The following is a 21,433-nucleotide window of genomic DNA, read 5'->3' as shown; positions in this document are numbered from 1 at the left end:
TCCGTAAGCTCATGAATTGTGGTGCTTTTGAAAATACCATGTGGCAAAATACGTGAGAAGCATGCTAGCTAGTGGCGTATCATAAACACCAATTGACATAACTGGTACGCATGTACACATTAGCGGTATCAAGAGCTAAATGTGACGCTAATGTCTTACAGCCTGTATGCGTTCTTCCAGTTTAGTAAGTTATTGTTTATTAAGTTATTAAAAACTTTCAGCCCACGGCACGGCAGATTTGCAGGTCAAAGTTCATGATCTCTGAGCACCTGTGAGTTTGCTGCATTCCCAGAAGCGAACGGTCTGCTTGCTGTGTCAAGCAGCAGGAATGAAACCGAATATTTTTTTTCACTTTATTTGTTGCTCACGGGGATCAGCAACCTTCTGATCAGAGGAAGAGAGGCTTAGCCCAGTCAGCCACAGTCTAACCTCTTTTGAAATCCTCAAAAGAGTAATATGACATCACACTAAATCTGTGACACAAAACCAGCAGTTCCCCCTCACCCTGGACTCACTCCCAGTCTGCCATGGCTGTAACCCATCTCTGTGTGGGTGGATTGACCAGGAAACAGCTAGAGACTGGAGGGTATTGGTGCACAACCTTCTGTCTTTGCTGGGACTTCATTGCTTTCCCAGGGAGGTGATAAATGATGAACAGCAATGAGTTTCTGGAGGCAGGAGAGAACTCGCTCCCTTTCTTGGTACAAAATCTTATTTTAAGGAACTAATACTCACAGCCTCCCTTGAATTTTAACAGCGGGCTGATTGGAGCTATTCATTTCCTTTGGTACAAAATAAATGATGATACACGAAATTTGGAACTTCAGAACCATTGAGGCCAATCATCTTCTCTTATCGTTGCCTGGCTTTGTCTCCCACTGCCATTTTCTGGCCTTCTAAAAGAGAGGCGAGGTGAGGGGATGGCAGAGGGCTGCTATAAATGTCACGCCGTGTAATAGGAGGCCATACCTTTAAAGATGTGTCACGGTAGCCAAAACTCTAGCTATGCCATTTTTTGGAGTAATTACACTTCTTCTGTTTCCTCGGTTTTTCTTCCTCTACTCCATAAACTTGCTGGGAGTTGGGTCCAACGAGGACCTCTTGCTATGGTGGGAGAAGTTCTTCAAGAAGCACTTCAGATAGAGCCAACAGCAACGCCCCCCTTACGTAACACTTCCTTAATCCCCTGTGGTCAAGGGGCTGTTTCTCATGAGCATTTGCTTCTCCTGAGCAAATTCACTGCCAAACTTCATTTCTGTGGCATGATGTCATGTACTGGATAACACTGTGTTCTCCCACTCTTATGAATGTAGTAAAACGATGGTTTATTTCCAGGCTATGGAGCTGATCAGTTTCATTTCTTCACAATCAAAAAAGGTTCTCTGATATGTATATATATATATTATAATAGATTTTAAGTGCTTTATATTCACTTTATTTAGTAGATGCTTGTCCAAAATACAACCGAGTAAAAGTGAAATTAGACTCCTATGAATGCACAATTACAAGTGTAAGCAGTAGACCAAAACATCGACCAAACAAAGCAAGAACTTAATAAGACAACTATTCACATCAGCAGACAGTGAACGCAATTGACTGCTGACACACTGTATTAATAGATTTGGTTTATGGTTGAGTTCTTGTGTCAGCTAAACATAGAATGCATTGCTGGCGGTAGGTTGGCTATGGTAACATTCGATTTGTTTGAATGGGTCTTAATGTAAGGGATGTCCTGCTCTTCATGGACAGGGACTTAATTGTAAGAATGAGATGACGCGCTTCGTAAGAGCGGGAGATCAGCATTGTACCAGTGGACTGGAGGAGAAGATATGTGCATCACGACCTTGAGAGACGAGTTGCGTAAGTTTGTGCTGTTAAGGTGCGACTGTTGGGAGTACAGCAGTTAAAGCGTTGGCTTGTAGCTTGACTGTTGTTGTCTCAAATCCCAAGACAGGCGCAACTCTGGGCATTTACTTGTATAGATATCCATTTGGCCAAATATGCAAGTCAGCTAAACTATGCAGGTCAGAATGTGAAAATCTTAGACTGTGTAAGTGTGTGATACATGAGTATAAGGTACCAAATGTTAAGTGTGCACTATACTGCACTCAGAGAAGGTGTGGGAATCCATTCTCTAAAGATAGGATGGGGAGGATTACAGCTGATTAGTATGTCTCCTGCTGCCCACACTGGCTCAGGTTAACCCTGATTCAGATTATAATCGACTTCTCTTATTGTTAATCTGTGTTAAATTCTAATGAATGTTCTAAATGGAAAGAGGCCATCTTTATCCATGTGGGGCTGTTATCGTAATTATATTGTATATGTGCCATCCAGGAGGGCAATAAGGTATACCTCCTGGAAAATACTGTCGCTTCATATGCGTCTTGGGTATGTGCAAGTCTAACAGAGATCAAGTTACAATTCTGCCATTTAGGGACAAAACTAAAATGTATCATATGAACTGTTAATTTTTGTTCCATATATATGGGTCTTGTGTTACTGTTTGTCTCGGCTGAATCGTTTTTTTGGTGCCTATAAAAACAAAGCAAATACTGACCCACTGCGATGTTTCTGAGCTTCACAATGGGTCAATGTTTAGCTTCGAGTCTCCAGGGCTGGGGGTTTAGGACCATCCCCAACTCTGAGAGTGTGGAGTTTGCACGTTCCGAATGTGCTTTCATGTGCTTCTTCCACGGGTTCTGGTTTCGAAAAGCATGTTATTAGGAAAATCATTTTTGAACAGATCATAGTGTGAGAGAGTGTGCGTGCGAGGCTATGAGATGGACTAGCATCCCACCCAGGGTGCCCCCTGCCCTTTGGACTCTTGCTGGATAAATAGAAAAGGGAAAATGAAAGAATGGATTTTTTTTCTCCACTGAAATTCTTTTCTGTTAATGCAAAACTGCAAAACAGTGAAGCATGCCTGGAAACCTGTTTGACCGGTGCGTGTATTCAGAGCATGTCATTGTCTGTAAATACACTAAGGAAGACAAAGGGTAAAATGGGAAAGTTTGATGGCAGCATTTATTTAATATATAACAGGACCGGGTGATTTTTAACGCTTGCTTGCACGATCGATGTAGCATTAATATCGCTCTAGGGGATCTTCTAAAACTACGAAGTTCTCTATAGTTCCGTGCACATCACTATATAGGTGATTCTGAAACGACATGCCGGTTTAATCCATTTCTTCTGAAACCCAAGACCATCCTGTGCATTGGAGAGTAAGGATGTGACAGTTATGGTTACAGAGTGGCTGCATCCCATGTCTGTGTGCAGGAGCGTGTGGATGATGGTCGTGGCTCGTTAACAGGACTGATGGCGTCCAAAGAGAGACCTTACGTGGAGAGGTTATGGGGCAATATCAGCACTATGTTCCTCACTAGGGAAGGGGAAGCAATTAGTTGTCATTGTTGACACACCATAGCACCACAATAAAATGTGTCCTTGGTGTTTAACCCATTTGTCACAGCAAGGGGCAGCTAATTCAGCACCTGGGGAACAGAGATTGGTGCCTTTACTCAGAGCAGTGGTACTTTGCTGGTCAGGGATTCAGACCAGTAGTCTTTCTATTACAAATGCACATCCTAACCAGGCCACCAGAAGCTAGCAAGAGTAACGAATATTCCTTCCAGACTAAACTCTTTCCCCCCCTACCGTGATGCTCATTTTGCACTAATGTAAACGGTCGTTTTCAATTTCTTCCACACACTAGTACATGGGAAAACTTCCTGGGCAGGTGACAAGAGTTCATGTCCTGCTTTCGTGCAAGACAGATGCTTTTATTTCAGCCACACAACTGCTGACTTCATTGGAATCGCCCGAGTTTCCCTTAAACAGGCAATCTGCAGCTGCAGGTAACCGTGAAAACAAAATTGCAACCTCGTGATCTGCGTGTGGCCGCTGTCAAATCTCATGAAGGAAGAAGGTCTTAAGGGCAAACAAGAAGGCTAAGATTTATGCGTAAAGACATTTTGTGCATTTAAATTTATCTCAGTGTGTAAAAGTCCCGGCCAAGACAGTCAACATCTACTGTCCTGCGAGCGTGAATTTGTCATGTGCCCCAGACAAATATCACCTCCCATCACACATAACCAGACTCATCTTCCTAGTTCATTACTAATTACTAATCGTTAACCCTGAACCATGAGACCAACTAATTTTATTCGCTCTCACTTATCACCTTGGAGTAATAAGGCTTCAAGGTGAGGATTCAACCTCATGAGCCTCAACCAATGGGAAATCAGCCAGTGGGGGATTCGAGCTAAGCCCGGAAAGTGAATCTTCTGACGCGGAGAAGCAGTAGTGACAGTCCAGTGCTAAGGCCGCACGTTAACCTCATACTATTTGGGAAGCAGATTATAAGCTTTCTTTGCACGGCTTGGATTTGTGCAGCTTTCATGTGTTTATTTGTGGATAATGAATTACGTTATTATGATCTGCGTTAACAACCGATTATGAAAATCAATGGTTCCATCTGAATGAAATCTCAGCTGTACGGCTGGACTGCAGGGTATTGACATGAGCAATTTAATACTGCCACCTACTGTTAGCTTTACAAACGTGTACACATTTAATTTAGCCTCACACAGTTTTCTTTTATTTTATTAAGTCTCTCTCCATCACGTTGTTTTAAGCTTTTAAGGTTTTAAGCTGCTCAGAATTCCAAGGGCAGATGTGCTTTTATTTTTAGGTTTTTCTTCTGGCCAGAGTTTTTTACCGGATATGCTCCTTTTCTCCTTTTTTATTGTTAATAAAGTTTTTCATTCTCTATCTCAAGAACAAGCTGTCTCCTGTCTTTTTTCCCCTCCCCACGACGTCTTGAAATCTGATCACTGGCTTGTGAGCACGACTGTAAGTTTTAGATTTTAACTCTGGTTTAGGAGCATCTTACTGAAATATGTTTGATTTTTAAGAAGCGAGTCGCTCGCGTATACCCTCCCCGTGTAGCACGAAGCCCACGTCCGCAGAGCTAAGATCAGCACTCGGTCCATCAGCGCGCCCTGGGGGACGTCTGGATGGATGAGGACTGAGTGCCGACGCCAGCGGCTGGCTTGCTGACGCCCGGTTCTCTGACGCTCTGATTCGGGCCCAGGCTGGGAGGCTGCATTACCTAAACAGGACGGCTATTAACGCAGATCCAATAACCCCAAGGTCTGCAGCATTTACTGCACGTGAGCGGCTCTGGCTTCCTGGGTCGGGGTGGGGGGGCTACCGTTACCGCTAACGTGCTAACGTTTCTTCTGCGGCTAAGAAAACGGTGTGCAGAATCACAACAAAGCCAAGAAAATCTTACGGTCTAGCTGAGCTCCCCGGTCTAACTTTAATAGCATATTAATGACATATTAATTTAATAACATAATAAATGCATATCTGGAGGACGCAAGTACCCTCTGCAAACCACAGCCCAATGACCTTGTAGGGCTGCAGATCCCGCTGTATAATTTCCTCTTTCGTTGGTGGATGTATCTGAGTTGACAGTCCTTCTACAGTTCCAGTGTACATCATACACATACGGGACCGAACGTGCCTTTTTCCATTAGTAATTTGCAAACTTACCGGATGGCTGTTACGAGTTATGACAATTCATAAAGTTTTCTCATTTGCAAATATTATAGAGGTGAAATATTCCACAAAGGCTGTATCTTTGATTTTGTTCATAAACATAATTATACTTTAAATTTACGCTGTTCATGGAAAACCTGACTTTGCCAGGAGAAAAAAATAGGCAGATTACGATATCAGTCATTCTCCAATGGCCATTTTCAGCAAATCATCAAGAGAATGACAATTCATCCATTGTTTCTATTATAGAGACATCTGCAAATGTTTTTTCGAGTTTTGTTGCCCATCCGCCTGTGCCCCAATGACACACACCTACAAATAGACACCCGTTCCTGAATTTGGCATTTCAGTAGCTTCGTGCCATTGAAGCCGTTGTCCAGATGGGGAATGGGAGCCTGTGAATAAAATGCACTTCGCTCCGGCTTTGCCTCCTTCTTCGTGTCTCCCGTTTCACCCGGAGTCCCTCAGCTGCCCGGTGCCACCGTGACTCAGAGTCATGCTAGGATTAGATTAATTTTTCTGTGCCTGCTGTTTTTTTTATCTTTTCTTTTTTTAAAACGAAAGCAAAAAAATGGAAGGCTACCACAACCTTGCATTCATTATTCATGTGATTAATGGGCGATGTCTCCGTTTTAATGTTCTTTAATGGTTTTTTATGAAAAGCAGCCAGTGTCTATGAATAAATGATGTGAGTTGTGCTAAGGCAGATTCCTCACACTGACAGCTTCCTACGCCATAATCACTAAGTCGATTTACAGAATATTGCACAAGCATATGGACTTGGATCCAATGCTTTTATCCCGCGCATGTAATAAAATACCAGTAAAATATGAACTGAAAGAGTGTGACATATTTCAGAACCACTGTCACCAGATGAATTATGTTATTTTTCTACATAAAATATTTCTACATGTTTTTCATTAACAAAGAGATCAAAAAGTATGAGCAAATGTTCTTAGTTTCACACAAATGCTGCAATATATTTTAACACGGGAGCCTCACAGAACATGGCTGCTGTTCCTGTCCCAGGACTCCCAGTGTGCTCTTCCTGTGTCTTTGTGGGTTTCACGGGATGCACTGGTTTCCTCACATGACGAAAAACCATGTGGGTTTAGTGAATATGTGTCTCTAAAATCATACTTGCAGTGTGGACATGAATGTAGCATTCTGTCCAAGGGCGGAGCTAAAAATTATGGGCCCCGTGACAAAATGTCACCTTGGCATTGGGGGGGGGGGGGGGGGGGGGGTAGGGGTCTTTTATAACTTAAGACATGACTTTATTTCTGGGCCCACTGTATATCCTACTTTGACTTTTTTGGGAAAGGCTTCTGCATTGTCGGAGTGATTTAGGAATATGAATTAACAGATTTTCATGACAAATCACCTCAGAGATTGTGCACAGACAGCCGGGGGAAGAGCATTAATAAGTAATAAAAGGTTGTTCCAGTATTTCCTGACCTCATCCAGGTAGGTATGAATCCTGGAAAATAGTGTAGTTTTATATGCATTATGGCTACTTCATAAAATATATATGCAAGTCTGACAGAAGAAGAGTCACAGTAGTGGTCAGAATACTAAAGGGAATGCAGCGTGAACAAACCCCCATTGCTGTTATGTGCTTCACAGAAACAGTGGAAATTTAGGAGGGTATGTGGGAGACCAGTCAAATGAACACGAGGGTAGCGGCTTGCTAGTGACAGATAGCCCACAAGGCCAATCCCATCTGTGCTGCTGTTTACCTGATAGAGATCTTAATGCCTAAAGATGCAGTTTAAAATCTTCCCAAGAGCTGTATGTGGAGCTGCTGCACCGTCAATCGAAAGGTCAAATTAAGTAGCATTCGAAGCCTGTTCTTTTTGGAGCAGGACATTGAAATCAGAAAGCTAACACTGCATTACATCCTTGGGGATTTGGTAAAATTCAGAGAAACCTAATAGGGCATGCAGATATTCTTTAGTGATCTTATTTTTCTGAATTTGAAGGCTGTAATGAATAACAAATGACAGAGACTCATAGATCAGAATGACATCAACCTTCATGACAGATGACACTGGTGTTCTCTTTTTAAGGCCAACGTTTTGAATTATTATCTGTTGAACCCCGGCAAACGTGTTTTTATGACTCACAGCATCTCGAAGTAATATTTTTCATCTCTGCCTTTCGTAATATACATGCACATGTTTCTCAACGGGCGAAGATCAGCTCCGCAGACTCGCTTTTCCCATGGTCCGAAACAAGCATTATTCTGGCGTCTGGATTCAGGGGAGGAAGAGAGCGGATTTTAAAAAGGACGCTGATGCAGAGGACAGCCGGATGTGTGGATCGCAGCGGGACACTGCCGGATGAAACTGAATCTCAACAGCAATAAGGTCACCACTTGGAATTAGCTGATCTGGGCTCTCTGTCCTGCTGCCAGGGCAGATACAGTCATATCAGTGAGAGGCTACAGATCAATAGCAGGATATGTTTCAGGAAATGACCTTGCTGGCCCCAGTTACAATCCCCCCCCCAACCTCTCCACCCAGGAGATCATAGCAGGCCAGTGTATCCCTGCCTATAAACGTGTGGGCAGTCCAGTTTACATCGGTTATCATTATTTATTGTACAGTGTTACAGATGGTTGACATGCTCTTTGGGCTGCATAATTGACTGATGTACGTTTCACTGTAAATGATGAAGAAGGATGTTTAAAAGGGATGTTTGTACTGTGAATGGGTGGAGTTTAACGCCGGAATATGTTGTCAGGAGGGCATCATGGTGAGCAGGCACACACGCCATGGCAGAAAACCTTACCATGGCACCTTTAGTGCACTTCAGTCACCTGACATTATGGTCCTATTGGTCCTTAAGGGTTTAACCACTGAGGTCACCTCAGCTTGCATCAACGTCCAGCAAGAACTCTTTACACAGATGAATCTAGGTGCAAGAAATTATTTGGTTCATTTTAATATCCTCTGATTTAAATAACAAACCTTCTCCTACATTCACACCAATGTTTGGTTGTTCGGCTGACTATTGTCACTTTGTTTGAAATCCATTATTGGAAATATATTAGTTTAGGACTTGAACAGGCAACCTTCTCCATTTCTAGGTGAAAAAGAAATTGTCACTGGGCAGCGATGTGGTTCATTACGCAGCACTCCTGATTCACACCTGGTAGTTTTAGGACGTGGAATCCCATCTCTGCCTTGTATGACCTGCATATTGACCTTGGCAAAATTGGGCTGTGCATTTAGTGTGTGTGGACATGTCTTGCCTGTGTTGTGTGGGTTTCATCCTGTTTGTTCAAAAAAGTGTTAATTGGTGACTCTAAATTTCCTATAGCACGTGCATGTGCCCTGTGACCCTAACCAGGGTCCCAGTAATAATTCTTCAGGAGTTATAGGATTGTGGATTTGGACTACTTAATGGTAGACAGTGCCCCCTTCTGTACTACAAAAGCATGACACTATCCGAGCAGAAATTAATAGTGCGCTATGGTAGCTCATATTCCGGTCTCGCTAAATCTGATTGGACCATATAGAGATGGACGACAATGACACATTCAAGCGTCACTATCAGTATGAGTAAGACTTCTATTCTTATCATGCTCTACATATAACCGCCAGTGTTATTTGTAGAATCGTGGGGACTGAAACATACCTACACAAATCTTGCAATGGCCATTGAAAATTTCACCCCCAGCCATAGAGGAAAATATTTGTGTGTGAAACAGCAATTATTTTCTACAGAAAAGGAAAGACACGACTGAGTGTGACACCTGCCCTGCGGCTAAATAATGATTGTCATTCTCGACACGTTAATTGGCTGTCAGAGTGATAGATTGGGATAACTGGCTCCGTAGGTCGGTTATCTACTTGAACATTATAAACCTGTATTTTCATTTTTGCTTCACTTTACATTTTCCTATTTAATTCACTTTAGTCAATTTGAATCTATTTCCAATTCATGGCCCTTATTAAATGGGATTATTTTTTTTTTACTAATTACATTATCATCTAGTGTTTAGAGTTTTGATAAAGTAATATAGCACAACATAACGAACAAATGGTATAATAATTCAATACTACCACGTCCCAGCATATATAGCCTAATTACGATAATTGAATATGCCAGAAATAAACTTTCATATCTCGCCATTGATTAGATGTCACAACCAATGCTTTATGGGAGCGCGTGTGCATTAGTCCAAAAGTTACTTATGCAAGGAAGCACTGATGTGTCAAACACTATGGTTAGAATATTTATCTTAGAATAATTAGGAAAGCGACTACCAGTCTGAGTACGAACTACAAATCCCGGCATGCTTCTCTGCTCAGGTCGCCTTGCGTGGGACGGTGCACATCCCGGCGAGGGAGGGTCGGCTCTGTGTTTACTTCCTATATGTGGCAGAGCTGGAGCGCAGGAGTGGTAAGGCGAGCGGCTGTAGAGCCGATGCGAGGGTTCATGACCGAGGGCGAACGGGCGGTGACTCGGCCTTGCGATCCGTGCATTGGAGGAGTGAGCGACACCTCATCGGCCGGCCCGCAGATTAAGGCCGCCGGACCAGCACTGACACAGTCGCTTTTCCCTGCGTCGTCTTAACCTCAAAGTCAATGCAGCGCTTCCTCCGCCCGCCCCAAGAGCAGCGCCGCCGGTCCGGCTCCTACGGGCTGCGGTCCTGTTAGGCTGGCGGCGCCGCGCTGAAATCGGAAGATCGGCACCTTAAATCCCGGACGAGGAGGACCGCTGGGGAGGGGGTGCATCTCCAGCTTTAGGTGCATTTATCCTCCCAGCAGCCATGGACTGGTTAATGGGGTGAGTAAACGGCTTTCCCCGCAGAAGCTATTTGAATGTCACTCTGCTGTAATAAATGTCCGCGGTATCGGCGCCGGTGCGGCGTCCTGACAACCTCATTTATTGTCATCGTCCTACTCCCGATCATCATGCCATCCATTACATTCAAAATCCACTTTGCTTACTGCACGAAGACTGACCTGATTGCGATCGCCAAAGTGTGCATAAATACACGAACGCGCACCATGCATGTGAGTGTAGTATGCTTGTGTGTATATACACTGTATGTATAAATCTGTACAGTCTGGTTTATTTATAGTACGTACTAAGCAGGCTGCCTGTCGTGCCGTGCATCTTTACACGGTGCGTCCCACTGCGAGATGTTTATGACTATCCAGCCAAAAAACACGTTTGTAACTTTTCTGGTGTTACAAAAAGTTTCTTTATCAAACCGATAAGCGTATTTGTACTTCTGCTGGTGTACATATGGATACTGGTGCTGAGGAAGTAGATAATGTTATTTCCAGCGCCGTTCAGCGTTTATTTCTGGCCTCGGCGAAGTGCGGTGGACGCGGCGTCCGCTTCGGAGACGCGCTGCTGACCTGTCAAGTTATTTTTGATTTTTGGTCGAGTCCTCAGCAGCGAGTCATGAACGACTTAATACATCGAAACTATTTCAAGCCGCTTATGAGTATATCTGCACCTCCCATGTTTATACTAATTATGTGAAAGAATAATTTTAATAATACTGCTGTTGTGAGGTGCAGTTCGTTCTGACTGCTGAGCTCTTTTTGCCCATTCATTGGTTAACAATTTTTATAAGTCCTCCTGGCGTCAGTTATAATTGGCGTTATTTGCTGTTCTTCTTCTGCATACTTAACATATTTAAGTAAACCCATGTCTTAGTGGTTTCATGACTCCTCTTGATTAATTTAGCTCTGATTTACCTTTCTGCTGTGCCTTAGAGAGCTCAGCCTCTCCATGAGATTTGAAGATGTTTATTGAGGTTCATTTTGATGGTTGGAAAGGTCTTGCCTTGTGTTACGTCTTTTAAATGGGGGTGAATACCACCAGTACTATCCTGAATTGGTGTCCCTGTCCAGTATTCTGGTGGAATAGAGACGCAGGCTGCTTCTGCTCACTGCCCATAAGTCATGTTGAAGGGGTGCCTTGGATGGGTAAGTTCAGGTAGAAGAAGAAAAGCCACAGAACAACAGAGAGATCAGCATTGTGGCATGTTTGCACAGCTGCCCTGTCTCCTTAAGTGCTTTGCTCTCACTCGTTTTACAATGATCTCACTCCAGTGGCATGGAAGTAGTGGTCTGGATGTCAGTGGCTCATTTGAATTTTATTTAGGTGGGAGAATTCTTTGGTGTAGTGGTTTATGGCATCGGTGAGAACGGAGTCCAGCCAATATCAACCCTACCAGAATCAGCCGAGGGAACGCCTTCACAGAGTTGTCTTAGGATTTAGAATTTCGGACAGTAAATGAATCGGCTGCTCTTTTAGCATAGCATAGCATAGCATGTTAGTCTTGAGGGATTGGCAGTTAGTACTGCAGCCTCACATATGCTTAGTGTGTAGACTGTCTGTGTTCTGTCTGTGTTCTGTCTGTGTTCTGTCTGTGTTCTGTCTGTGTTCTGTCTGTGTTCTGTCTGTGTTTGTTTGTGCGACACCCCCATTCCACCCATATTCCCTCGTATATCCAGCTTCAGGTGTGCTGTTCACTCCCAACTGCCCCCAGTGATTTGCGATTGGCTGTAAATCCTTCCTTGTTGCCTGGGACACGTGTTTTATTTATCTGCATCCGGCTCATTTGAGGCTACTGTGATGCCGGATTTTAAATATTTAGTTCTGTAAATGTGACTTTCCCTTCAATTACTCTGTCTGGCCTGAGACACATTTTTTTTTAAAAGCTATTATCAGGTCGAGAGCAGAGTGCGGGATCTCGTTGCTGCATGAGATTCACGCCTGATTTTAGCGTCGTTTCACTTCCATATTGAGATGCATTTTCAGACTTCTTTCTATTTTTTTGTTTTCTATTTTGAGTCATTTAAAGGGGCTTTGCTCACTATCCTTTTCCCGCCCACTTGTCCATTATGCGCCAATGTGGTGGAGATGGCAGCTGCGGACTGCTGAGTGTCTGAGACGGAAGCCGAGGACACAGAGGAAATCTGGCTGACATTTAGGACCGACTGATTTGTACACTGAAGTACAGTCACTGTTCCTTCTACTTGAATGCATGTGCAACCATTGTCTCAGGTGTGGAAACCTGAGCAGATGTATCTAGGAACTTCCGGAAAACCTGCTGTTTTAACTCCTTTATTTATGTCCCCCTTGCAGTGTTCTTGGATTCCTTCTGCACGGTTTATTTTGGCGCCATATTTGGATATTAATAAATGAAAATGATATATAGTATCATACAGTGTACCTGCTATCGCGATATAAACCTCAAGACAACTGAGCGGTGAAATAAAACCGTATCGCTTCATCTTTATTTTAGGGACGGAATGATATTTTATATGGGTATTTTGTCCTTCGCTTGTGCTCTTTTCAGTAAAGAAAAAGTATTGCTATTTTTAGCAGGGTTGTATGACATGGACTAGGTCCCACGAAAGAATGGGAATCATTTTTAATAGGGAGGAGAGCAGCTTCACTCTCGTTCAGGCAGGGCTCGCATCCACGTCTTAGACGGCCAGCGCGAGGTCCCATCCCTAACCTACACAGCTCCCTGATTTTGGTGTGGGGCGACAGGCCCTGGGAATCTGGTTACCCCTTTCATGTGTCACTCTCCGATGACTTTGGGAATGATTACCCCCTTTCGGTAGCAGACAACCTGTCTGAGAAATCAGCACTGGAGATATAAGTACGAGCAGGGTAGGCTCCCAAGCAAATCCACGTTCCAAATCTGCTTCCCTCTAAATTGAGGAACATCCATTTTCTCAAAAATAAAATGGAAATTAGTCAGAATTTGGTTAAAAAATTATTTGCATCTTATTTCCATGGAGAGAGAGGTTTCCATAATTATTTTTTTGAAATAAAACAAAGATTTGAATTCGACGCGCCCTGACATTAGCATCTACATTGTGTCTTGGTTTTTGAATCAGCCCCTTATTTTCATACACTTTTTATTATTTTTTTACGGGCATGCGTTGGTAAGCATGCAGCAAATTTACATTTAAATGTGCTGGGCCCCTTATAGATGCCCCCCCCCCCCCCCCCCCCATATTTAATTGTCTGGCCGCTTTGCACTTCCTGGCCCATTTCCCATCAGCCTCTGGGGTTCGTGCATTGGCCCTTTCAGGCGCATAGCTGGGTTGAGACCTTCCGCACCCGAGCGAGGCCAGGGCGACGGGCCGTGTCAGACGGAGCAGAACGCGGATCGGCGAACATGCCGTGTAATCCCTCTGAATGCCGATTACAATGTTGTACAGAGAAGCAACTGATTCGCAGAAGTGCGTCCAGCAAAGCGAATAGAAACGCCTCCCTGTTACTGGCTCCACAGAAATGACGTTTCTTGTTATTGTGGTTTATTCCTGCCTGTGCTGTTGTGCCATTGAGCAAATACACTTTAAAAGGAGATAATGGTGTAAAGAAGGTATAAAGTAACTAAAGAAAAGCCCATGACATCGGCTATTGCAAATAACCGTCAATATGGATCACAGCAGGAGGTTGGGGGGGGTTCAGAACAGCCACTGGAGACCCCGTGGCTGTCATTACGCCACAGGACTCTCCTTTATGCGGACACAGACTTGAATGCCAGATGTTTAATCCCTGCTTTTCACCGAGGGAATTGAATTTGGTTGTTTATATACCGCCATGTGAAAAAGAAAGTACACCCTCTTTCAATTCTAAGGTTTTACATATCAGGCCATAATAAAAAAAATCATCTGGTCCTCTGGTCCTAAATTTAGGTGATGAATAAGAACACATGACCCATTACTTCCTGTCATTATTTATTTAACCAAGACTAAGCCAAAATACAGAAACAGCGTGTGACAAATTAAGTACACCCCTTACTGCTTCCATAGGAATTAAGATGGCAAGCTTTACAGCCAGTTGCTGCTAATCAAATGCACTTGATTAATTGCTCATCAGCAAGTGTGGCCACCTCTAAAAAAGCAGAAGTTTTGGCAGCTTGCTGGTCTGGAGCATTCAGATGTGTGTTAACATGATGCCAAGGAGGAAAGACATCAGCTATGATCTTAGAGAGCAATTGTTGCTGCCCATCAATCTGGGAAGGATTATAAGGCCATTTCCAAGCTATTTGAAATGCATCATTCTACAGAGAGAATGTTTTCCACTTGTGAATAATCATTCAAGACAAAGTTGGCATGTTAAATGTTAAAGTTCATGACAGTACAATTAGACAAAGATTCAACAAGTAGGGCTTGTTTAGAAGGGCTTCCAACAGAAACCCTTTTCTCTCTAAAAAGAACTCTGCAGCATGGTTTAGGTTGGCAGAGTTGCATCTGAACACACCACAAGTCTTCTGGAACAATGTCCTTTGGACAGATGAAGCCGAAGTGGACATGTTTGTTCTGGAGCAGATCAGCCATAACACTTCATACCAGCTGTCAAGCACCGTGGTGGAGGGGTGATGATTTGGGCTTGTTCTGCAGCCACAGGACCTGAGCACCTTGCAGTGATTTGAGTCGACCATGAACTCCTCTGTACAGCAAAGTATTGTAGAGTCAAATGTGAGGCCATCTGTCCGACAGCTAAAGCTCGGCTGAAACCGAGTCATGCAACAGGACAAGGATCCCAAGCACACCAGCAAATCTACAACAGAAACGGCTGGAACGGAAAGAATCAAGGTGCTATGGCCCAGTCAAAGTCCAGGCCTCAGGCCGATTGACATGCCGCGGCGGGACCTTAAGAGATCTGTGCATAAATGAATGACCTCAAACCTCAGCCAACTGAGGCAATGTTGTAAAGCACAGTGGGCCAGAATTCCTCCACAACCATGCGCGAGACTGATAGTCATGCAGAAAACAATTACTTCAAGTTATTGCTGCTAAAGGTGGTGCTACAAGCTATTGAATCATGGGGTGTACTTTGTCACACATGGCTTCTCGATTTTAGCTTCATTTTTGTTAAATAATGACGCAGTGGTCTTGTTTTGTGTGTGTGTGTGTGTGTTTTAAATACTTTTACATGTGAGATTAGACTAAAAAAAATTTAGAACCCGGTATGTACCAAGTGATTTATTTTTTGTTTTTTTTTAATGTCCTAATATGTAAAACCATAGAACTGTTTTTTCACATAACTATATAAAAAATGCCTCATTTCCCTGCTCTTTGGAATGCCTGGTGGACGCTTTCTGTAACCCTCAGGGTGTGTTGGGATAGTTTCCAGTGCCCTTTAATTGGAGTCCGCACTGCAGACATTGTTACCGTGATGCATCACACCTGTCGTGCTCCCCAGCACTGTGGTAAGCCCAAAGTGTTTCCGCGTGTGTGTTTGCTCAGATAATACTTTGTCACGCCAAGGAGTCGTGCTGTCCACCTTGGCCTAATTGAAGTGAGGAAGGGAGAGCAGAATCCTCGGAGGAATGCAAACTGACAACATTGTTACCCGCCATCAGTTGTGATAGACGTCTCTTTTGCGATGAAAGACGCAGGGCTCTGAGGAATGTCGCCGGTGTTCCGGAACACGGGCCCGGACTTTCAGGCCTCCGTCAGTCATGGTTTGGGTACCTCAGGTAGTGGGAACGAGCTGCCCATAACTCCACTTCTCAGAACTCCGGTTCTCTGACTCTCTGCTCTTTTTTTTTGTCTTGCCCGTTCCTGAGATGATAGTGGTTTAGCTCTGGTAGTACTGCTAAAATAAGAGCGTGAAGATGACAGAGACTAAAGGCTGTAGCACACAGACCAGAAACCGGATGGGACGTGAACTCAGCCGGCGCTGTAGAGGGAAACTGGGAGGTGTTGGGTTTCTCCTCGGCATCAGTATTGATGGAGCGATTAGGTGGCCACGGGCGGCCGTGCGGCACTTCACCTGCTTTCGTCATGCGCATTTCGCGGTTCCTGCACGGTGGTCCACCGGTCCCATCTGCGTTCCCTGGGCTCTTCCCCCGAGCTGAAGTTAGATTCTCACGTGGGTCGTGTTCCCGTTTGTTTGGCTGCGCCATTCAATTCAGCCCCTCAAGCTGTTTGTCGCATTTAATGTGGCACACAATTTCCCAGAATGCCCCGCTTTCTGGACCGTCTCCCAGCCAGAGTTTTCAAACTGTCTGAGGTCCAGCTTGGAAGTCGTGTCTCTATTATTATCTAATGGTACATCACCCAAGCATTAGAAATATATAAAATGTTCCCAAAATATTGCATAATTGCATGAAATTTTCAGAGGGTGTTGCTAATTGGAGCTGCATTTTGTCGTTCTGCATCAAGTCTATCATTTCTGTATGTCTCGCCCTAATGCTAATGAGTCGAGGCTTGAGAAGCGTTGGTGGGACTGGTGACACGGTCAGGTTTGGCGCCACACTGCCGCTTCCTGATGGTGGGCTGCTTGTCCCAGCCTAGGGGTGGTACTTCTCACATGCTAACTACACTGGTCCAGGTTAGGATCTTATAAGAGATTTTGATGGGAACTTGAGCAATTTGGAAAAAGCTGTTCCCGTTGCAAAGAGATGCGGGGTTAGAGTCTGATAGTCCTAAACAAATGGTTTTAGCCAGAGCTCAGGTCTTGCTTATTTACTGGAAATGGTGGTATGCAGGGCTGAGTAATATGTGGTGTTAATATCGACATCGCATGTTCGACACATGCGGTTTCTTAGATCGCAAACAGTGTGATTATCAGTTGGCTTGATATTAGCCTTGGGTATGAGCTAATATTTCATACCGTCCAAACATTACACCATGGTATTCATTTATTTCAAAAGCAACGTTATTTTCCAACACAGTTCCAGTATTTTGAAATCTTTACGATAAGATCTGCCGGACGGAGACCAGTACATTTCGCTAAAACCTTTGTACTCTGTCTTGGGGAAACGTAAAGTGGTAAGCGCTGCAGTTTTAGCGATGATTTCTTTACGAGATTTTCTAGTATGTGTTAAAAAAAATAAATCAGTCAATTTTACCAGCATGCTTTTACACAAGCTCTGCACGAGCTAATCATAGTCATGTTCATCTTTGCTGTTGGACTCAATCATAGACAGTGTGGCATGTTTGAGAGACGTTTAACAAAAAAAGAGAGAAGAGGAGGAAAGTGAACAAAAACTGGTCACCAATATACATTCGCCTTCCACTATATGGAAATACTTTGGATTCTACAGAGATGGGGTTTGAGCAAAAGCAAGTGACCTGTCAGCAAAACCTGCAGCAATGCCGCCAACTTATTTGATGCACTTGGTATCTATTAACAAGTTGTACTTGGCTGTGGTTTATTTCTGCTAAGTTTTTTATGGCAAAAAAATTCGCAATGTGATATTTGAAATTTTTCGCTAATATCTTACTGCCCGAGTGAGAGTGGTGGCTCTGAGGCTATGGATCTGTGCCAGCAATCAGAAGGTTGTTGGTTCAAATCCCGTGATTGCCTGGAGTGATCCTACTCTGTTGGGCCCTTGAGCAAAGGCCCTCAAACCTGCAATTGCTTCATCCTGGGTATGACGTTAATCTACAGCTCCTATAAGGAGGTCAAGGGAAAAACTTGGGGGTTGGTGGCAGGATCGGCACTCCAGCCACTGGGAAAAAAAACTCACATTGGTCCATTTGGACTAGTGTGGTGCTGAGGTATCGCCCGCCACATGGCTGCACTCAGGTTCTCATCCCTGAGGTGGGTTGTTGTGTAGTGGGTGCGGTAACTCTCCTTACCTAGTGGGAGGGGGTCCTGTGAGGTGAGAAGTGACTGGTTCCCAGCTTTCAGAGCCCTATACATGTAAATGTAAAGGACCTGCCCACCTGTGGGTGGTTCACTACACCCTCAGTCTGGAGTGAAGGCGGAGCGATTGAGCGGGAGAGCAGGCGTCCTTCCGGACTCTGCTGTGTATCCTTGGCCTTGGAGCTCCTGCTTCTGCAGTTCGGGTCTCACGGCCTGGGAAAGCAGGGTAGAGGAGAGCGGAAGGGCCCCCCCCCCCCCAAGCTGGAAGCAACCGGACCAAGCTTTAACTTCCTCTGGGCCTTCAGTAGAAACACAGGAGGTGAACACGGCCAAAGTTTGGTGCCGGTTTTAAAGGAGGTTTTTGTATCTTTTTTCACGCCCCACGTCTACCAGTTTGTTCTCCCCGTTCTTTTTACATAATGAAATGGAAAGCAGGATGGGAAGCGAGTGGATTGCAGACGTCACCATGTTGCATCACCCCTTGCGTGTGAGTTTATGACCCAAAACAGGGAGGATCTCAACAAAAGCATCCCCACCTAATCTAATCTAACTGTTAAATAATAAGGCACATTTATATAAAACTTTTTTAAACTATTTTTCAAAGAAGTGAATGTATCATTCAGTCCTTGCGGCTGCTATACTCTCTCCGTCTACAATCTCACCAAAGTGCTCGTGCTTACAGCCCCCCCTGCTCTCGTTTTCTCCCACTATGCTGATTGGCTTGTTCATCCCTGTCATCCCGATCAAGTATTATGCAATTGTACTAGTAGGTGTAAAGACTGTAAACTATCGACACTAAAGTGTGTGAAAATTCCAGGAAATTGGCTGTTTCTGAGACGTGGGAACTGGCATATATAGCGCCGACAATCGCACCATGTTCAGAATTGCTTGTGTCGCGTCTTGCCCGTTCGAGTGCATAGTCAAGCGGTATGCAGTCGTGATGCAGCAACATGATTCGACGTTTGGAGGAGCAGGCCGTTTGTGTTAACGAGGACGTTTACCTGATAAAATCAGGCATCTTCTGACTGCTGATCTTGCTCGTGGGTGCGATCCTGGATCCTTTTTTTAGCTGACGCAGGGCACAAGGCAGGAATGCACCTTGCATGGGATGCCAGTTCATGCCCGGCAAACTCACACACCATGGGGCAGTTCAGCCTAACTACCTGTCATTAGACTGTGGAGAGGAGGCAGAAAACCGGCAGTAAAGGAGAGGTGGGGTTTGAGCTGGGAGGCGTGAGGCGACCGTACTGCTCACCGAGCCGCCATACCACCAAGACCATTTTGCATACCCTCACAGACTGAAATGAGTATATTAGTAATTGGCAAATTTAACGTGCATCATATGCTATTTGCGCATCCAATTTTAGAAACTCTTTCTAAGCCGTATCCAAGTGGCAGTATTTGCCTATTTCGATTGGATGCAGGCTTGGTGGTCGTAGCCTGTTAAGCTGGATTTCAAGGTACAAGGACAGACTAACTTCCCCGCTAATTAGCAATCTCAGACATTCAAGTGGATCGTTAATTTTCTTCAGTAAATCTGTGAAGAGTGCATTTATTTGTTTCTGTGAAATTACCCTTGTTTAATAGCAAAAGTTTAAGGAACCTAATATCAATAGTCCAACCTGCTCTCAAAATGCTAGAAAGGATTTAGGATGCAGAGCATCCAAGCCAGGCACCTGGCCTTTCTGAGGAGATTTGACCTCTATATGAAGCTCTTCTGGAGATATGAGATGTTCTAATTCCAAGCTAAATGGTCTAATGTTGGTAAGGCTAAACCTGATGCTGAGATCTATATGGATCTACAAAGCATTGTGATGTGGAGACATGTTACTATGGAAACCTTTGTACATGTCATTAATCACATTGGGGTCAGTTAAAACTTCTCCATCATTTGTATGAGAAGTGTTGACCACACCCTTGCTGTAGGGATTTGCTTCATTTTGCAGAGCTTGTAGCCTGCTTGGTCAGTCTTATTTATGGACCTGCTGATGTATTCTCCCCTCAGAGCTGTTAGGGCAACAGAATTGGCTTCAGAAAATAATTCTTTCAGTTCTCTTTCCACACTCACACACATCTCATTTTAGTTTAATTTAACAGCTTGCTTTGCTCAAACTTTAACTAGAAGGCTAGTACCGGTCATTCTATCACAACATAGAGGTTTTTTACTAATGCCATGAAGTCGTCAAATTATTTCATCTTGCACTGCACTGAAAAACGAATCTTCATCCCAGGAATGGATGGGTCTACAGAGCAAAACACATGGTCTGAAATTTAATCAGGGAGCAAGTCAAGATGAAGTGCATGGTTTATTAAACAAGAGCTCACGAAAACATGAAAAAAGTAGCTCTTACTTTCATTTACAAATGCACCGTTAATCCAGTTACTTCAGGTCCTCTATAAAAGATCTCGGAGAAATTCGTCCTCCTGTTAAATTCTGAGCAGACTGACATGTAATGAACAAAATAAGATCATATTGATAATCATCATTCATAAATTCAGATGGTTAGAGTTTTCAAATAATGACGACTGAGCAGCGCACAAATCACATGCTGTATCGCTGCTTTTCCCAAGAGCCAAAAACTAGTTTTCTTTCTGCAAGTCTTGATACATAATTAATTTTATTTGACACATGACTGCAGGTTGCAGGTTTAAGTATTTTGGAACTGGTGTGAATTTCTGACAGTCAGTTGAATCTCTTGAATCTGAGCCATAGATATATGTTTGTGGTGTGAAAACTCTAGGTCCTGGAGTTCAGGCTGTTTGTTTTCTTCTTAAGTACCAATACACCAAAATTATATGGAAATATCAAAATGATTCTGCAAGTTTTACTAAGCGGCAGTCTAACCCTTCTTTTAGGCTACAGTGTCCCGCCAACAACATTAGAAGGATATCCTATTTACCCGTAGATTTTAGCATTGTACATTGTGTCAGTATGCAAATTACTTTCAAAGCTGGCAATAAAAAAAAAAAACACTTAATAGCAACCAGCCGAGACAATTTACAATCAAAGAACGTCTGCTTAATGTTCCTCTTATGCAACAGTTTGGACAGGTTTGATTGGTGTCTGTGTAAGGAAATATGAAAAGTGATAAGAGGTGCGGGTACAGCCCCAAATCTGCACCAGTGTGATTTCAAACCCTGTGATTGTGAAGCATGTGACAGCAGAGCGGTGTTTAATTCCGATGTCACCCGCACTGTCTGGTTTGTCTCCTGGCTGGTGGGAAAATCCCCGTCGACGATTTGAACATCCAGGCCCGTTTTGAGCACT

The 21,433-nt window shown here is 43.8% G+C and overlaps 1 protein-coding gene across 1 annotated transcript in view; it reads left to right on the top strand.

Annotated features, from left to right (window-relative positions):
• Positions 1-9,936: 9,936 nt before the first annotated feature.
• Positions 9,937-21,433, top strand: part of mob2a (MOB kinase activator 2a) — a 48,442-nt gene continuing 36,945 nt past the window's right edge. The window contains exon 1 of the mRNA XM_048973528.1: positions 9,937-10,365. Within this exon, the coding sequence (XP_048829485.1) occupies positions 10,349-10,365 (17 nt within the window). The 5' untranslated portion in view covers positions 9,937-10,348. The remainder of the gene's footprint in view (positions 10,366-21,433) is intronic.

Source organism: Brienomyrus brachyistius, chromosome 13 (assembly GCF_023856365.1).
Source record: "Brienomyrus brachyistius isolate T26 chromosome 13, BBRACH_0.4, whole genome shotgun sequence".
NCBI classification, from domain to species: Eukaryota; Metazoa; Chordata; class Actinopteri; order Osteoglossiformes; family Mormyridae; genus Brienomyrus; species Brienomyrus brachyistius.
The sequence above is the reverse complement of the archived record's forward strand: the minus strand, read 5'-3'. Positions and strand labels throughout refer to the sequence as shown.